General features: G+C 43.4%; 1 protein-coding gene across 4 annotated transcripts; it reads left to right on the top strand.

Moving 5' to 3' along the window:
• The first annotated feature begins 69 nt into the window (after positions 1-69).
• On the top strand, positions 70-19310 carry synpo (synaptopodin). 4 transcript variants are annotated; one of them, XM_079509847.1, is made up of 4 exons: positions 70-82; positions 4233-5705; positions 10630-12758; positions 16032-19310. In XM_079509847.1, the coding sequence occupies exons 2-4, from the start codon at positions 5510-5512 to the stop codon at positions 16860-16862; spliced, it is 3156 nt and encodes a 1051-aa protein (XP_079365973.1). In that variant the 5' UTR covers positions 70-82; positions 4233-5509; the 3' UTR covers positions 16863-19310. The 4 variants fall into 4 exon arrangements, 3 of the variants coding, with proteins under 3 accessions (XP_079365973.1, XP_079365974.1, XP_079365972.1); XM_079509848.1 differs by lacking the exon at positions 70-82 and adding an exon at positions 3696-3763 and having other exon boundaries at positions 16035-19310; XM_079509846.1 differs by lacking the exon at positions 70-82 and adding an exon at positions 3696-3763.
• Positions 19311-20137: the final 827 nt, after the last annotated feature.

Raw genomic sequence — 20137 nt, 5'->3', positions numbered from 1 at the left:
GGAGGTGGGTCCAGAGCCTGAGGAAGTGAAAAGGGGCAGTGCAAACTAACTGCCTCACACAGCCTTCCCCACCAGAGTCCAGGTGAGCAGCATGACCATACTAACACACAAATACATACATACCGTAAACACACACGCACGCCACGCACGCATGCATGAACGCACACACACACACACACACACACACACACACACACACACACACACACACACACACACACACGAGCAGACGAGTGAAGGTTTGTTTGATGCTGTTAGCCTGTTACTGTCCCAGTCTCTCTCTCTCACCTGCAGTTAATTATCTTATCTATCTGTGCGGGGTACAGTACTTTATCTTTGTTTGGGGGGAGCCGGGGATGCGGTGGATTTGAAACGGAAGAGGAAGGCAACTTTGAGAGAGAAACTCTTTTGTTTGAGTGGATGACAAACATCTATAGCTGTTGTTTATTTTGAGGGTTTTTTCTTGTACCTCAGTGGAAGTTGCAGACTTGCTGAATAGGGTTGACTGCTACAGTACTACATTAGTGGTCACTGGTAGCCTAGCAGCCTATTGTCCTGAGCTGTGCAGAGCATGCTGTCTATGTGTAACCTGGGTGAGGACTTGAACTGCACACTGTAACTTTAGAAGGTGTATCCAGTGAAAGGCCCGGCTCGAGTCTGTATTGACTTACATATATAAGTAATTGCTTCCTGTTAACACAACAGGTGAGGTCCATTAACTGTTTTACAGGGGGACGGCGGTGGGTTTTGTTCAGCCATATGGTACCCCATAAATTAGTCAATGATACTGCCTTCGTTTTGGTGTAACTGAAGATTGCTTTGAAACTGTATGCCGGACCCTGTTTAATGTAATGGTTTAATGTTAAAATAATTATGTTACTGAGACTTTTTTGCAAATCATTTGATAGACAGATGTGTCTAAGTGTTTTAAGAAGTTCCTCCCTCTTGGTGGTTTATCCACATCTATTAATGGTATTTGTCTTTAACCTGTAAATCTGATCATGTGTGTATGAGCTCACAAGTGACCATTAGAAGGTTTTCTTCTGCATCATTTATCATTTATGATGCAGGGTTTTGAACAACCAGAGAGAACCTGAAGAAAAGAAGGAAGTGGAGAGAGGGATAGGGAAGGAGGGAGGGACATTGGGACATTACTGGCTTTTGCAGGAGTCATTGACTGACGATGCTTAGGATGTCAGTCCTCACCCGGCTCAAGCCAAGGCATGCTGACTATCAGCCTGCTAAAGAATTATGGAGCAGGAATGTCAATTTCAGAGCACTACCCAAAATTATTTTGGAATGCTCAAAGGGCCTTTGAATGGTCCTTTTGTCTGGGTGAGCGACTGAGTTGAGTGAGTGAGTGAGTGAGATCAAGGCCCCACCAAAGGCTGTCTGCGTTTGTGCCTGAATGATTTGTGCAAGTCCTACTGTAATGGATCCAGGTGAGGGCTGGAGATTATAGACACAGCGTGGTTCTGCCCTGAGGGGTGCTGTCAAAAAGACGTGTCCGTCAGTGTCCTCCTCACCAGACGCCTCATTATAGGCTATAGGTAACTGATACACTTGAAATCCCAAGAGGAATGCGCACTCACCTGACGGTCGCACATCTGGCATTCCTCGACACATGTACGCTCCCTGAATGTGACTGTCGGCAAAAATGCACCCCGACTAAAGGCGGCATGAGATTTATGCGTTATTAGGGGGCTGACATGCTTTCTACACGCCTTCTATTGACACAGACGTCTCGTAAAGTGTAGCAAGAGAACAGCCACCAGGGACACGGGAGTGATTGCAGACACAGTTTGACAGACACACGCAGCCGAATGCCTGTTCTTTTGTAAGTGTACACCACCGCAGATCCAGTGCAGACAGAGACCTGATGGACAGATGTTCTGCTTAGCCATAAATCCGTTTTTGGTTGAAGATGCACCAGGAACTGTGTGATTACATGCTGACATAGTGCTAAGGGGCAGACTGTAAATGATAGGCTTGACTCCAGTCATGGAGGTCAATGGGTGTCACAGGAAAACTAAAAGTGTGTATGGTGGGTGTGTGGAGGAGCTGGGCTGGGGGGCGGGGGGGGTCACACAGATGGGTACAGTAGAATACCTTGATTCTTTTATACTTGGAGGTAATTGGAGAGCAGAAGAGAAGGTGGGTGGATGACATCAGATCTCAGGTACGAGAGAGAGAGAGAGAGAGAGAGAGAGAGAGAGAGAGAGAGAGAGAGAGAGAGAGAGCGAGCGAGAGAGAGCATCAGGTATAGGATGGAATCAGTGAGATACAAGAAAGATGTCCAGACTGGGTTGCAACAACCTGGGATGAATAAGAAGGAGATTGATGTTGGCAGATGATGGATTCAAGGGTTCCCTGGGTCTGTGTTGAGCTCAGAACCAGATTCGGGTCCGTTGCTCTGCTGATGTCAATTTTAGGACAGGCTACACATGTTCTTTGTCTGAGCAATTACAACATATTTACAGACTAGATCAAAGATGCTAATCAGACCAAAAACAGATCATTGTGTTGCAGTCCCAACATGCTCTCAGCATGTGTTCACCTCTGCTCACATTCCATATTTACACAAAAACTGACTGAGGACTGAGGAAATCGAATCAATATGGCGGGAAATAAAACAGAACTACCAATCAGAAACTGCTGTAGCTGTCAGAATGAGCTACACAGCGAAGTCCCAAACTCAATCTAAGAAACGCGCCATAAATTACAAAATCTGATCCAGACTTACCCCAGCATAGCTGTTTTTCACACATCTGGGGAAATCAAAGCACCCTTGTCAGCGTGTCTAAACAATGGTGGCCTTCATTTCTTCTCCACTAGGCAGGATCGTACCAGTAGGCCAAAATGCGTGAGTGCGTGCGTTGGGGGCAGTGTTGTTTGTTTGGGCTGATTGTCTGCTTGCAGGGTCAGTGGGGGTCACTAACAGTAGTTCTGTATATTGCCATGACTCAGCTTTTGCGTCCGGTAAGCGCTTGAAAAGAACCAATGTTTTCGAGTGATGTCACTCAGGTAATTTCCTCAGACTTTCCACCATTCGCGCTTCGACACAGAACACTTACAGCACAAAAATAAACGTTTTTCCACACGCTATGTAACACTCATCACATGACAGGTGAACAGATTGTGATGTCTAAAATTGCCAACGTTCCCCTTTAATAGTGTGTTTTTGGGAGTTCCCTGCAGATCCCTCCCTCTGCTGAGAACTGTTTAGGTGAGTCACTCACAGCAAACACGACCCTGATCGGTGTCAAGGAAAGACAAGTCTGATCACGGACGCGGATGCATTAACGTTGGTTTATCATTACAGACCAGCGCCGGTGGGCTTTAATGTCAGTAGATGCTTTATGGGTGGATGAGACAGAGGGTGTGATGGATACAGTGCACGGTACTGTAATTAAGAGTTGGAAATCTCTATATTGTTATTTTTTTAACTCTATACATCACGGAAATCTTTAATCTAACTATCAGTTTGCCAGCTCTTGGATGCAATGTATCACATACAGGCCCTGAGGCAGAGATGAAGCCGATTTTTGGCAGGTTTAAGAGAGATTTCCGACGTGTACCGCTTAATGAATTGTGACCTTCCTTCCCCCTCTGAAAAGAACACAGAGTTTATCATGTTCAGACATTTTATGAAGGCGTCTGTTCTGTTGGTTTCCTTCCACGCCCCTTTAGCCTGGTGGCAGCTCAATGTGAGAACGCAGTACATCAGCTCTGAAGACAGAGCGTGGGTCTGCAAAATATGGAAGTAGGTTGAGATTTACGGTATTTGGCAGCAAACACATTCTCTCATTAAAAGACATTAGTTCGGCAGAGCACAATATATCAACAAGGACCTTTAAACCCATTGTCCCCAAAGAGACGCGTCCACTCCTAAACTGTGGCAAAAATAAATAAATAAAAAGGCTGGCTTTGTTTTAGCATTAACGTCATGCTACTTTAGACAGCTTCCTTGGGAATATCATTGGTAATACTTTTAATCCTGTACAAAGCAATGGTTTTAAAGTTATTATGGTGTTACACAACAGGAAAATCATGGGAAAATCAGGAGGATTCTTGCTCTAGTGGCTTGCCAAAGATGTGGGTTTAGAAATATGAAAATGCTCCTGTTTTGGTAAAGGCCACATTTTGGTAAATAAAGTCCATAAAATGTACGAGATTCTTTTTTTCATTGACTTATTTCTTGTCCTAATTAGTTTTTCCTTGTTGTGTTTCAGGTGGCTGTGGACAGGACACCTTGTGGGATCTGTAGTCATAATATTATCTTCTACATCTGTAGTCCTGTTATCTACATCCTACACACTCCCAATGAGCTGAAAGAACCATCTGGCAGACTTGCTATACTGTACAATGTACTTGCTATAACACAGGCATCAAATCCATCACTGCAATACCAAAACAAACAGACTGACAGCTTGACTTGAGGAGTGGTTGAATGAGGAATAATGAAGTGGACTAGGGGGACTCTGTTCCAATAGGCTGACATTAGGGCAATATCTCAACATCTTATCAAATCTAAGAAAGACATTCATCAAGGTGTTGACTGGGGGAGTTTCTGGCCTTCATTTACATTAAAATGCACAGGAAACCATCTGGCCGAGACATGTATAAAGGCGTAGACGAAAAAATAATAAAGCAAATCTAATTGGAGCTCTGAATACAAAAAAGTCTCAGAAATGACCTTTTCAGAGTGAAATGTTATTTGTTGCGTCGGCCTTTGCAGCAGGAAGCCACCAAATACAAGCGCCCTCCTCTGCAGCGCTGTAGAGTTATGGCCTCCCAAGATAAAGAGCAGAGCTCCTCCAATAGAAAGATTATGTGTGAGGGAGAGAGATTGTGATGCAGACAACAGACATGTTTTGAGGACGGAAATAGAAGAAAAGGAAGAGCAACGTCTGGGCTGGAAAGAAAGAAAGAGCTAGAAGTAGGAAGAACTGGAGGATTCTTCAGCCTCCTTTTCTGGGATCTGCAGCAGAGCACGACGCAATTGTGAAATTTTCTTGGCAAATGTCCATGGGAACTCATCCAGGGAGCTTTTTTGGAGCTGCCTCTCCTGGGAGGTCCTGTTAAATTGTGAATAATACTCTGCGAAGACCAAAAGTAAAAGTGAACTTCTCTCTTCAACCCTGGACTCACTCCGGAATAACGTTTGGAGGGATTACTGCTGAAACGAGAGCCATGACCGGAAGCAGCAAGCGGGAAAGCTGAAAGACTTTGTTTCGTGTGTATTTTCTTGTACGTCCCAAGTTATTCGATCCCTGCCTGTGAGGACTGTAAGTGCAGCACACGACCACCCCCTGCTTCAGCTGGGTGCATGGGGAGGTTTTCATTTGATCAGCAGAGAAGAGGATTGAGCTCATTGGAACTAAAGCTCCAGAACCCACTGGTGAGGTGCTGTTGATTCCTCCCAGACCTCGGACTCCAGAACCCACTGTTGGAGTGCTGTTGATTCATCCAGACTCCGGACTCAGAGGAAACTGTACTCGTACCAGAGATGGATGTTGTGGAAAAGGGACATGTGTCTGTCAGGAGGGGCATGAGCTGGAGTCCAGGAGGGGTGAGAAAGCCTCTCCAGGCAACGCAGGACATGGATACCCCCAGCGTGCAGTGCAATGCATCATGGGAGAATAAGGGACTGAAGGGGCAACCAACTGTTTTATCGAGCACCAATCACATTGGTCGCAAAACAAGTAAGTGTGCTGTTTGGTTATTGGTCTTCATGATAGTTTTCTTTATTTGAAGAATCTGACTGCTACTGTATTGTTGTTTAACAGGATGACATAGTCATAATAGGGAGACTTCCAAATGGCTATTTTGAGCACTGCTGCTTCATTGGCCTACTGTATTGGTAGTATATCATCATGCTTGAAAAAATATTATTGAAATAGGGGAGAAACCAAGTGGACAACAAATAGAGAAAACAGACATTCCTGGCTTTTCAGAGCAACTTCAGACATCTGTTTCCGTGCTGTAAAAAACGCTGGCTCTCCCCAACATAGATGGAAATGCAATCATGTACCATACTTAAAGGGCAATCTCCATATGCAACATAGCCACTGACCATAATGGACTAACTTGTGGGAAAAGCTACTATAGGAAAGAATCCATAATAAGTCCTTCAGATCCTTCTCTGTACTTTCACAGCTGTCAGTCCTTAAATATGAAAAAGTGGAGTTAACAGGCTGCACGTTGTTAGACTGTTAAATTCTAATGTGGAAAAAAAAACATAAAACAATAAACTGGCAAGACAATTAACCCCGGGGCTGAGAAAATACTGTCAGAACATATGTGCTAATCAAAGAGACTAACAAGACATTGTGCTGCATAGAAAGAAAGCTCAGACCCATAAAATAATTGTTATGGTCGTCTGTCGCAACCGGTAAACTGTTTGCAAAACAAAAAATAAATAATAAAAAAATAGCAAAACAATTTTAATTGATATGGGTCAGGAGCCAACTCTTGGTGAAATATAGAGAACAATACGAATAAAAACTCTAAACATTGTGGTCCCATGACTACACCGTTTCCAAAAGTAAAGTGAGACATAGAGCTGACAGCATGAGAAAAAGCTTCATTTAAGCCCCTGAGCTGGTTTATGGTTTCCCCCATGGGATTCAGAGGGAGGTTAGGTCACTTTCAATCCAGCAAGACCCCCAGGACCTCTGTTAATCCCCCTCTTTCCATACCGCTTCACACATCACCCACGGGGGCCGCACTGTCATCTCGCTGCCGTCACAGAGAAAGATAACATCCGACGTGGTAATCTGACCTTTGATATACAAATGCGAAGGCTGGCCCCTGACTCAACCCTCCTGTTTTGGAAGGCAGAGGTGTGGGGGGAGGGGAGGGCGGGGGCTCAGTCAGCGTCTGATCCAGGGAGGGGCAAGCGAATGGGGTCGGGGGGGATGGGGGGGGGGAGTGATTGATTCAGAGCCTCTTGCATCAATTTCACCAGGTTATGTCTCTGCTGGAGGACAGGAAATGCCTGCGCTTCCCTGGCGGGTTAGAGCCCCCTTCCCCTGGGGTTCACAGGGGGCAGAGCAGAGGCAGCATCACTTGGCCCGAAGCTAACCACACGCGCGCACACACGCGCGCACACACACACACACACACACACAGCCATGCACATGGCCACAAGCATGCATTCACAGCAAGTGCACACACACACACACACACACACACATACACACACACACACACACACACACACACACACACACTGACTCACACACACACACACACACACACACACACACACACACACACACACACACACACACATACTGACATTGACGTCCAGACAAGGGGTCAGGTGCTAGGTCTCTTGAGACGACATTAATCCATAAGGTTTTGCATAAGTTTGAGTAGACCTGTCTGGGTTTCCCGTTATGGGTCGGTCAATAATATTATCCTTTGATTGTAGCCTACATGTACTGTAGGCTACAGCAGGTCCAGCACTGTGAAAACATAGCGCTAGAATCCCTGCGCTGTGTGCAACTGCTGACACATCAATGCAGACATTAAGAGGCGGGGATCTCTACTGGAGTTGGATTAGTTCTTAAAAGTGAAATGAAGTTGTAGCCTACACTGACTGGACACTCACCCACCATCCCTGCGCCGCCGAGCTTTCGACTGGAGTTGCGTTTGCGCTCAATGCGCGGGTTGTGAACTTGTGGACCAGTATTTTGCAAGGAAAAAGAAATCCGATCCTGTCTCTGGCTACAGAAGGGGGTGTGGAGGGTCGGTATCACACGCAGTTAAATTGGAAAAGTTAGCGGAACAGCTACAAAAGAGAGGAGCTCAGAAATGTCCGAATTAAAAAAAGAAAAAGAGAGAAAGAAAAGAAAGGTAAGGAATGCAGGACGCCGTGGAACGTGCATAACTTAAACTTGAACGTTTTTATCATCTTAAAAATGCTAGGTTTGCCTGGGATATTATGGAAAAATAAGGACGACACATTTTTCAATATTTCTCTACCTACACATTTTTTAATAGCCTATCAGCTTTTAGCCACAACTTTTAAACGCGCAGTGCCAACTCGGTTGCTTCTGTGACGAACCGTGTTATCTTCAAGTTAAAGTATGACTTCTTCGAATTAATAATGCTAAAGAAAAAAAAAAGAACTGGTTAATTGAAAACCGGTTTTGACTGCGACTGCTGTTCTCACTTTTTCAGTCATAGTGATATTAATCGATGAAGGAATGTATGTGCAGCACAGGCATGATACCTGATAAGATGTCATCTGGCATCCAGAAGAGGTAGCGGTTACAGTAAACATAGTTCTGATGACATGTCATATAGGCTAAGTGTTATTCCAGGACTGCACATACAGGAATGTTATAGCTCTCACTCAGGGAAAAAATATCAAACAAAAGACTTTTACTCTGGGAACCCGCAGGTAGCGCGCGCGTTGCTAAAAGTGTTGAGAGGTAATACCCCATAAATATGATAAAATGTCTTTCAATGTTTTCAGATTGCTTGTCAACTAGGTTTTTTTGTTGCTTGTGAACGTTCCTATTCTGTGTGTGTGTGTGTGTGTGTGTGTGTGTGTGTGTGTGTGTGTGTGTGTGTGTGTGCGCGTGCGTACGCGTGCGTGCGTGTGTGACAGTGTGATGAGTGCATGAGTGAGTGAGAGGCCAGGCAGATCTCAGATAGACTCAGAAAGTTATTCAGGGACTGATTCATTTGGCATGGTGGGTACCAGTTGACATTGATGCATTTCCTCGGACATGCGACCCTGATTACCCAAAATGTGGTCTAATTCTTTGCTTGAGTTACATTCTGGATGTTTATAAAATCAGCATGGCTTTATCCCTCTTTAGCCATCTACTAAGTTAAAGATGAAAAAATAAACAAAAGCTGCTTGTACTGTGTGGCTCTGAATAGATGTAACTCTCAACCACAGACAGGAGGCCACCTTTCTGTGAGTTAATTCAATTAAGGGGAGATTTTGCCTGTATAATGAAAGACAGATGCACATTATTCCAGGTTGGCTGGAGCAGTGATCATGCTTAGCGCAACGACAGAGAGCCAGGAAAATCTGCTCTCATCGTGTTCACAATGGGAAAGCCTTACAAGTGATTGATTTACCTGCAATTAGTTTTCATTGCCACACAATTACATACAATCTAGTAGTCTGGATTATCATAAATGTAAAGGGAATAATGCCTGAGCCAATCAGAGAGATGTATTTGAGTTACTATACAAAGACACCCTGGACTCTTTTTATTCTTATCCTTCGCTCCCAGAACAGTACTCCTGTAACTATAGCTCAGCTGTCAGATGTAACCGTCACTTCAATCAGTTGCTCTGTGACAAACTGAAATACCTTTCACAAAGCTCACTGACCATGTCTCGCTGATGAGCAGTATGCCAGGGCATGACATGAATGAGTTATTAATCAGATGCAGTTTACAAAATTTGAAACCGTCTTGGAAACTGTTTTATTGTTTACAGTTGGAAGTATTTCTTGACTGTATTTCAGTGGCGTTGGGCTGTCAACAGATGTGCCTTTTGGACACTGTGTAGATTGTGATAAAGCCTTCATTATTAAGGAGCTGAGCTGCAGCCTTGAAGACATTACCAAAGGCATGTTGGAAACTCAAGCAGGGAATTTTCTCGGCAGTTGAGGAATGCTCTGGGAGGGAGCAGTGCAGATGGAAGGAAATACTTCTGCTTTCTAGAATGGATCCCAGAAGCACGTACAATAAGCTATAGTCATTTTCAACAGAAATGTGTTTGTTTTATCACATACTTTTGAAATGATGAGCAAAATTGCAAAGTCAACATTGCATTTGACCAAAAATGATAGAAGTAGACTGGTTCAGTCTCTTGTATTAGTCAGCATTAGTCAAACTGCTCTATTTTCTTTTAGATATTTTTTTTATGTTCACTTCCGAAAATGTTTATTTGAAAACGGCGCTCAGTCTAGTCTAGAAATATGTCTTTGTCTACTTCTCTGGTCTGCTGAATAAAATGTGTAAGCAAGCTGTATTCTTTCTCGCTGGGTGGAATATGTACAGCACAGGAAGGAACAATCAAAAACATATGGTGCAGAACCGATTATGTGGGTTTTTAAACAGCATATTCCTTCCCAGACTTGTTAAGAATTTGTCCTTGTTGGTTCACACTGTTTGTACATTTACAGGCAATGAGGCATTGTGTGCTGAGCTCTTTTAGGATATGTTGAGGGTCCTTTATTTAAAAGGATATAGTGCATAAGCTCTATATATATATTTATAATAAATATAATTCGGTAAAATCTCCTCCACAGAATGAAAGACAGGGAAAAAGTATTTAGAAGCTCTGATATCTTGTACACTCCTTTAAAGGTGCACAATCATAGCCTGGCTAATAAGCCAGACTCAAATCACACTTTTGCCAACGGCTGATTCGGTCTGGCTTATTAGCCAGGCTAGCACAATCATGCTGTTGACATTCAATATGACAATGTTATCGACACAACCCACATGAACGGGACATGTTCAGTCTGTTCCAGCATATTGGGGTTTCTACAATTCCCATAATGCATTATTCGCTATTTTGTCATAAACACAGTGGACGAGGACATTTAACTCACAAGGATTTCCTCTCTTTCTCTGTGTTGCACTTTAGGTTTGACCAGAAGCGCCAGTTTGTCTGAGAAGGAACTAAAGGAGGCTCGTGTCAGGAGTCAGATCATTGCAGCTCAACTCACCATTCCTTCCAACTCCAACTCCAGAGGCGTCCAGCTCTTTAACCGACGCAAGCAGAGAGTCAACGCCTTTACGCTAGAAAGCTGCAGAGAGGGGTCAGGCAAGGATAAAGCAGAGAATGTGAAAGCCAGCCCTTCCTCCAATAAACTGACATGGGCAGAGAAGAGCAGTGAGGACAAGGACAGAGAACTGAACTGTAAGAACATTGCAACCAAGGCTCTCTGGTCGCCCACTGGGAGAACACAGGGAGGTGACATCATGGAGGAACCAGCTGAGCACTTCCACACGGTGGATGACCTTGATGACCAAGTCATCCAGGAGAGACATTTCCAACCTGTCAGTGAGAAAGAGGAGTTGGAGGATGAGGATGAGGAGGAGATGATGAAGGCAAGAATGGAGGAAGAAAGACAAGAAGCCCTCAGAGATCTGGAGGACACAGTTCGGGATGAGATTACTCCTGAAAGTGCAAACTGTGTTCCGGCTGGGTTAGAGGAGGTGCACACCGAGCCAGTTCCTAATGGAACGCTTCTTAACGGTTGCTACAGTAGTGTCAGCCCTGAGAAGGTCTCTGTGTCTATTTCCAAGCCGGCAGCTGCCATCGCCAACAGAACCGCCCGGCCATTCTTCGCTCCTGCAGCGGTGCAGTCTCCGGAGCTTGTCAGTCCGGTCATGGAGGTTCCTCCAGTCACTAACTACTCCACCCCACCTCTCCCAACATTCACAGCCCCTCGACCTGTGGCGTTCTCACCCCCACCGCCTCCTCCGTCATACCCCACCCCTCCTCTACCAGCCTTCACCAATCAGCCCCCGCAGGGCTACTCCAGTCCACCTCCTATGTCTCCTATCATGTCCCCTGCATCTCCACCTCTGTTGTCCCAGTTCCCCAGTACAGTTTCACATATGTCCCATCAAAGTCCCCCCAACCCACCAGTGCCCCATTACGGCCCACCGACAGCCCCTAGACCCTCCAAATTTGTTCCTCGGCCTGTTGAAGAGGACAAGCCTAAAATGCCAATCAAAACAGGAATACTTGAAGAGGGCGCTGCCAGACGTTCAAACAGAAAGGCTATGTTCACATTCAAAGAGAAGACAGTTGTATCCCCCAACCCTGAGCTGCTATCCCTGGTTCAGGGGGCAGATGAGAGGAAGAAACACGGACATAGATCTGTGCCCGAGCCGGTGTCTGAGGAGGAGCTTCTAGCTCTTGGGGCCGAAGCCTCCAACTTCCTGGCTGAAGAGGAGAAGACGGAGCAGGCGACATCTCCAGAGTGGGCCTCCTGCCTGAAGACCTCCAGGACCCGAGCGAGGGTCGATCATAAACCGGAGCAGTCACTTACCAACGCCTCAGGGAAGGGTGCAGAGCTGTTTGCTAAGCGTCAGTCAAGGATGGAACAGTTTGAGATTCACAAAGCAGAAAAGATGCGGTCCCCATCTCCCACCATGTCTCTGCCGCCATCTTGGGTGTTCCCATCAAATATGCCTGGCAGGGTCAAAGCCATCGCTAAAAACTCTGACGTGTGTGCTCAGCTCTCGCAGAACCTGAAGGCCCAGCAGTCTGTCCAGAGAAAGCCTGTTAAGAAGGCTCCGCCAGAACCACCTAACCTACCAGAACCACCTCCCCTGGAGAACGGCTGCACCAAAATAGAGATGGACCTCTCCAGGCACCAGCCATATCAACTAAACGCTTCCCTCTTCATCTTGAACCCTATCAAGGATCCTATTAACTCCTTACCCAGAGGAGCACCACCTCCCAAGCCTGTGGTCTCATCGCAGTCTTACTCCAGACAGACCTCTTTGCCTAATGGCCCAGGCCAATTCAGTTCCTTTGCCAGCTACAGGCCGGCCCAATGCATGTCTTCCCAGCCCCCACTCAGCCCTATAGGAAGAATGGATTCTCCTACAAGCTACAGGTCAGCCTCAGCCATGGGACAGCACAGGATTACTTCTCCAGTGTCGGCCTTCTCTCCAGAACGGGTTGCCTCTCCACGGTCAGGAGTTCAAGCACCAAGACCCACGTTTTCTGCTAAAAGGGCAGGGATTGAACCCCAGGTGTGGAGGCCCTCTTTCTACTACTATTAAATCATCTGTTTACATCAACAGGGCTCGTCAGAGTCAACATATCTTACTGAAAATGTGTATAAACATACTCACATAAAAAGTAACTTCTTTTAGTGGGCCTAGCATTTAGAATATACTGCACTTTATCCTGTTTATGTTGTTTGTGCCTGTAGTGTATTTGTAATTAGACAGTTGCATATTATTTAAATGTAATTTTAAGGAGTCCTTGGATTGACATCAAATGGTTCATAGGGCTAATTTATATTTTATCATATGATCGTGTTGCTCTGCAAAAATGCAAAAAGATGTGCGGTGGCACAAATTTATACAAAAGAATGCTAAAAGGATAACCCAGATAAGCTCTCAGAGCTTGTTTCTGTTCGCTTTTTTGGGGGGGTTACTTGTTACAGGGCCAGTTACAATTTGCAGCCACTTGTAGGTGCTATTTTAGAGCGGATCTGAAGGAGGTTAAGGAGTCACACTTTTTTATGATTCTGGCGGAATAGCATTAGAACGAATTTGACCTCATTTTTGTGCGGAAACTGGGTTCAGTGAGATCACTGGGGCTCCTTCTGGTGTTGTGCCTGTGTGTGTATTTTATGCTATTGAAGTAGTCTAGTCAGACAGGTACATGGGTATCCTTGTTTTCTCATGTATCTTGAAGACCAGGCCCATTGCAAGTAACTTTACTATGTCCTCTACCCTGAGCCATCCCACCCTAGCATAATGAGCTATAGGGTGAGTTCTGGGTGTAAGACCCACCTGGGCCAGTTTGATTTGAGAGGTTTGCAGTTTAGGATTTATGTGTGGGAACAGTTTGATGAAAAAAAATAAAAATAAAAAATCTAAATATATAATATATCAAAATTATTAGATTAAATTATTCGACCACTTAAGCTCTTTTTTTTAATTGCCTAAAATACGGGTTAATAAGGGTTAATGTGGTTAAGGAAGTATGGTCACTACATGTTTACTGAATATGCACATTTTTATTTTCAAGTATTATAAAGTAATGCTTTGAAATCCCACATTGATTTAATATCAGCAGTGATATAAATAGGTTTTCAATGTAATGGTCTTTTAGATAGGTCCCAGGGACATTTTATGAGTCCTACTTCAACAACGTTAGAGTACAGTACTCAGTACAGTATTGCATCCTTGGACCCCGAAGGGTGACATGATTGCGTCCTTTCTCAATTTAGTGAGTCTAAGGATGCCGGATGCAGGCTATTGGCATCACTGTATCAGTGTATAAATGTGACTTGAAGTAAGGTGGATGTTTTCTTGTATGTAGTCCGTCTATGTCCAACTCAACAGGGCCATTACAATAGTGTCAACCTACATTTTATGTCCGTTATAAAACATTTACTGTCAGTAGAGATGAAGAAGAGATTCACACTTTTTTCCAGTATTTTCTCCAAATCCTGTGGGCATCAGAATAATGCTGCTTTCAAAGCACTTTAGCAGATGTTCTGGCGTCTGTTTTATGATCTATGATTTGAAATTTAATATGAGCTCACCAGACATGAAAGTTGCAGTGAAATAACTCCTTTTATGACTCCTTTTCTTCAGGGTAATTTACCAACATCTTCTACTAAAATATATAGCTTGTGCTTGGATTCTTTGATGCTTAATTTTTTTCCTTTTTCTATAAATTCATGTAACTGAACATCTAGCTCTTACACGGCAAGACATCAAAAGCTAGCATCAAATCTCTGCTTACGATCACAGGGTATCTGTCTCTTTCTCTTTTCATGTATGCTGATGCACTTTTCACTGCTGATTGTGCCTCTCTGTTGGTTGAGGTGTTGGGTTTGATTATATGTCTTTCATCTGATTAAAGCTTTATCCTTACACCCTGCTGTGACCTCCTATCTACTCTTGGCTGCCCTGTTGCTAATTTGATTCCTTGCGTCTCCTTGCCTGTCCTGTGTTTTCATGTTTCACTCTTGCCTTTCTGAAATCTGCAGTCTGCACTCACACATTTCATTTCACTGGAACAGTAACAGCTTAGTTTTAAGCCTCTGCCAAGTAAATTGGAAGCATGAAACAAGAAATTAGTCTTACTCTTTATATAATATAGCCTATGTGACAAGTACCGATTTCTGCTTAGGTTTGACAAAAATATCTTGTGTGTTGTACTTTCAGACATTCCCCTTTACAGGAATAGTCTTGGTTTTACTCAAGGGGCCCTAGGGGCTCAGACTTTCAGACAAATGGGTTGGCCCTTGACCTGGCCCTGATTTATCAAGGGAATGTCTGCTTCTTTGTGATGTAACCAATAGTATACAATATAAGAAATCAATAATGAGTAAAATATGTATCTCTACTGAACGTACAATTATGTCAACTACAAAAAAACGGTTCTCTGTATACAGTAGTATAACCTTGGCTTTAGCATTATCAGAGGTAATGTTGTTTTTCATAAGTAGTACATGCCTGAAGTAATACATGCCTGAGGTGAAAGGCCTTCGCAGCGTAACCTCATATCCCTGTAAAGGTTAGTCATCCCAGTCAGACCAAATGACCGTAACTTAAGATGGACTGAAGACCAGACCTGTCTAGAGATGTCCAGACTCGTTGAAGAAGCACAGATAGGAGGGAGGTGGGGGGTTCACATAGGGATGACCTGGTTGTCCACTGCTAGTCACTATGCATGCAATTTTGAATATTATGTTGGGTGAAATTGAAATTAAGATTTACATTATGGCATGGGGTGGACCTTTTCTTTTTTCCTTTTTAACATAACCGTTCGACAGATACATACCACCGTTAATATTGAATGTGTTTAAAGGCCGAGCTACACCAAGCGTGTGCGCGTAAAACGTGCACACGCAAGCCCCGCATACGCACACTTGAAGATGGATCTATAAGTGTGTGTGTGTGTGTTTGTGCATTTACGCGCAAACGCGCTTTGAAAATCCTGGTGTAGCTCAGCTGTCATTATGTGCTACTGAGTGCTGTAACTTCATGCTTCAGGCTCACATACTGTGCACACCTAAATGAAACACCTTCAATTAAAGTTATTACCTTCAACTATTTCTGCATAAATATGGCTGCTGTGAAAAGGCTCCACTCAGGTTATCAAGAGTCAACAACACACTAACAACAGAAAGAAACATGCTATGTTAAGGTTTTTCTATTCTAATATGATGATATTCTGTGCTTTAAACTTATTTTTGGAGCACTGCTTTACAAACAATACCATAACTCTGTCTTGGATAGGACAAAAGACTAAATGCACAATATTTTGTCATTTCCCAGCAGATGAAAAAGGAGCTCTCTCCTACTGCACCTGCCAACCAGACTCCCACACCAACCAGGATGCCCAGTCTCACCAGGCGTTTCAGCACCCCAGAGGGCTCCACCCCTGGTACCTGGTCCCCCAGCCTGCAGACCAACCAGCCCCCCTCTAAACCCTCTGTCACATCCCCTTTGTCCCCTCCCTGGGGTTCAAGATGTCAGTCCCCGATGATTAGCCAGACCACCCAGCCTTCCACTGTCTCGTCCAAAACATTTACAACGGCCTCCCCTGTCTCTCCTCCCTGGGGTTCACGGTGCCAGTCCCCCATGGTCTGCCAAACAAACCAGCCGTTTTCCCCCACTAAACCCCTGTATACATCCACTGCTGCCTCCCCTGTCTCTCCGGTCAGGGAGAGTCGCTGCATGTCCCCCATCGTTAGTAACCTGAACTCAAAGGCCAACCATCGCCTCCTGGCCAAGAACATCATCAACGCAGCCAAGCGCAAAAACAGCCCTTCCCCTGGTGCTCTTAGCGGGCACAGTTTGCCCATCTCACCTCTTGGCAGCTCCCACCACGGCTATGACTACAACAAGTCATCCATCAGCCCCTTTCAGTCACGGGCCTTGGGGGCCCAATCGCCGACTTTCACCAGCCCGCCCCCCACCCCGACACAGAGAATCTGTTCCCCAGTGAGGCTCTACAACACCCGCTCCCTTACCGATTCTGACGCCTCTGTGGAATCTGAGGACTCGGGCCTGAGGTCACCCAGCCTGCGCACCTACAACACTTGTCCTCGCGCGTGGGGCGGCAGCTTGAGGGTGAAGAGGGGCAGCGTCTCTACAGACTTGTAGGAAAGAAGTTCAGCCCTCACTGACCAAAGTCGAAAGGCAAACAAATGAAAAGATGATCTTTGGGTTTGTACACCCCTAAGAAATGTATATGGGGGGATATCGGACCAAAAACCAAAACACAGACGGAATTTGATAAGAATTATATTTTAAACTACTTTCGATCACATGAAAGGAAATTAAGGGATTATAAGGTATCAAAATGCCTGTCTGTAACTTTTGATAACCTTGTGAATAACAGAATTTGATATATTATATTAATTGTATGGAAGGAATGCCAATTGCCAGCACTCATTGAATGTCCTTTTTCACATGTTTATTTACCTCTGACGAGCCAACGTATGCGTTTCGGCCTTCCTCAGCGTTGAGGAAGGCCCATCTGGCCGAAACGCGTACGTTGGCTCGCCAGAGGTAAATAAACATGTGAAAAAGGACATTCAATGAGTGCTGGCATTCCTTCTTTTAATTGAGTATCTTTGAGCCTTGCACCTACAAGAATTCACCCTTCTATATTGGAGTGTTGCGGGTTTTCTGCTTCGGCAGTCATTTTGTTTCTCTCATAGACCTATTAAGACAAGCAGTTCTATATAATGCAGTTGCCGTAGCTTTTAGGCTTCTTAACATACCAAAAAGAAATGTACCAGTACCAAAGATATTTTAATTACTTTCTTCGACAACAGTGTTAGATTTTCTTTTTTTACCCCATAGTGAGCTGACTGTCACAGTCACTTCTTCAATTATTTTATTCAGATAGCGGAGTTTTGCTTTTTTAATTTTTAGAAAAGGTCAGAAATTGACAAGATGTTTGCTGGACTGACACAAGTCAAAATGGGTAAGAGATTATTAATTATGATGCCTGTAAGGGAATTAGGGCTGTGTAAATACATAGCTTACTGGACTGTGCTTTCATAAAGTTATTCTTTTGTAAATTGACATAGTACTGTATTAGTAGATGAGAACAGAGTATGTGGTGCATTCATAATGAAAGATGACTTAGAATAGAGTACGATTTACTTTCACATTCCTTAACCTTTTTAATTCCTGGTGTTGAACGGCCATAATTGGTGATATCATAAATAGTTAAAACATTCATCACAGTTTTATTCTTTTTAATCAATGAGGAGGGGGGGGGGGGCTTCTGATGCCTAATATCACAGTGCAATAATCCAATAATCACAATGTATATATGTTGTTTATGTACTGCATTTGGTTCTAATGAATGTATTGCTTTAGAGAAAGATAGAAGTTGGTTGAGAAGAGGGGAGATGAATGAGAAAATGAGTAAAGTCATCTATTCAATTAAACACTGTACCAAGGTTTCAGGAGAAAACCTGACGGTATTGTAATGCAATCGCTATACAATTGTAATTGTTTTGTGGGTCAAAAGATGAAATCTAAATTGCAAATTGATTCGGATATTCATACTGTGCACTGAACTGTGCTTCAACATAGCTTTGCTGAAGTTGAACAGTGTTTGCTTAAAATATTGCTAATGTCTTGCACCAATGACGTATTAACAAGGATTGTGTACTGTAGGCTACACCAGTACAGCATTTTGAAATGTGAGCTTCACAGTAAAAATCCTTAGTGTTAATTTAACTTTAAAGAGTATACAAGTGGAACGGGTGGGTCCATTTGGATTTTGGGATTTCATTTTACTGTGTTGGATTAGTTTTAGATGTAGAGTGTTAGAGAACGTTTAGCAAGGAGGTCAGCAGAATGTTGTTAAAGATAGCTAAAGCTTTAAGGATGGTATAAAATGGGGAAAGTTTGTAAGGACGGTATGTATATCACATACTTACATACAGTATCTGTAATGCACATGCACATGCTCCTAAACGTATTACTTTTTTATTATTTTTACTTGATTTGCACTTTTCATTCATTTTTTTGTGGCAAACTAAGCATTGTTTCTGACCTGAACAACCAAAAATAGGTGTCATTCACTAGGCTGGGTCCAATATAGAAATCCTACTAGACATCAGACCACACATTCAGCAGAATGCAATGCTAGCATGTTGACATAAAGGTGATAGCCACGAACGTGACTGAGCTGCCTCCAAATGTACAGATAACTTTCTGTTTTAAGTAAAGGTTCACTGAAGGTCATTTTGCACCAGCTCCATTTCCCACAATGCAGCACCATTCACCTGTTCTTTGACACGACTAAAGGCATCAGCAGAATTGTATTTACATGTATGCATGTTTTGAGTGACAAGGACACCCGCTGCATGGACTGTGTTCAGTTTGTACCTTGTGCAGGAATAACCCTGTCACTGTCATGGATTGGTTTCAAACTGGGTTATGTTGTGGTCGGTGATCAGCTGACCTATCTGAAGGAGATCATGTTAGTTAGTATTGGATACTGCATGCCCCAACTCTGTACCAAATCATAACTGTGTGATGCCAGAATCTGAACACTAAATAAAAAAGAAAGTGATGACACACTAATTAAAATGACTTGTAGTGGCTGTGGTTTGTTACTTTATTTTCTCTTGTGATGTTTTAAACACAGGACAAATTACAAGAGATTGGAGTAGAGCACTAATAAAAGTTTGCAATAAGCAGCTTGCAACTAGTGAGCAGCTTCCAATCTCTTGTAGTTGGATTATATAGAGATATATGCGCATGCATAAAGTGAGGCCAGAAAGTATTTATTTGCCACTCAGTACGTTCCCGCATAACTTCTGGGTATGATGATGATGTCACGTGCATACCCTCTATTCTGTGCCACTGCAAGCCTGTATAACGGACAATTTAAAACAAACAGAACTAAAATTTAAAATCATCCGGCATGTGAATTCAATATAATTATATTCTAAAACCATATATTAACCTGTTGAATGAATAATTGACCTTGTCAGGGGCCACCATCATAACCTCTGCCATACCTATTGCAAAACAAACTCAAGATGGTGATACTGATTTTGTTCTCTTCGTCCGTTCCTTTCCAAAGTGTGATGAGATACATTATTCTGATATAGAAATGTAACTGGCTTAGTGTGAAACAAATATGATTAGTCAATACTAATTTGTAATGTGGTAATTCTGTACCTTAAATTATAGAATACTAATACATATAATGGTTGTTTGTTTTTTTACAAAATTCATATTTACTCATATCCTTTTCTTGTGAAGTCCAGCCCATGACCAATTATGATTTGCAAATTGGTCCTTCATGATGAAATCGACTTAGATTATGCTTGTATTACGACCCTGGGGTCTTCATATGTCATAATGTGTATAGTAGATATGTACTCCTGCATCTGTGTAACCCT

Source organism: Electrona antarctica, assembly GCF_951216825.1.
Source record: "Electrona antarctica genome assembly, chromosome: 1".
Classification (NCBI taxonomy): domain Eukaryota; kingdom Metazoa; phylum Chordata; class Actinopteri; order Myctophiformes; family Myctophidae; genus Electrona; species Electrona antarctica.
This window is presented reverse-complemented; position numbering and strand designations above follow the sequence as displayed.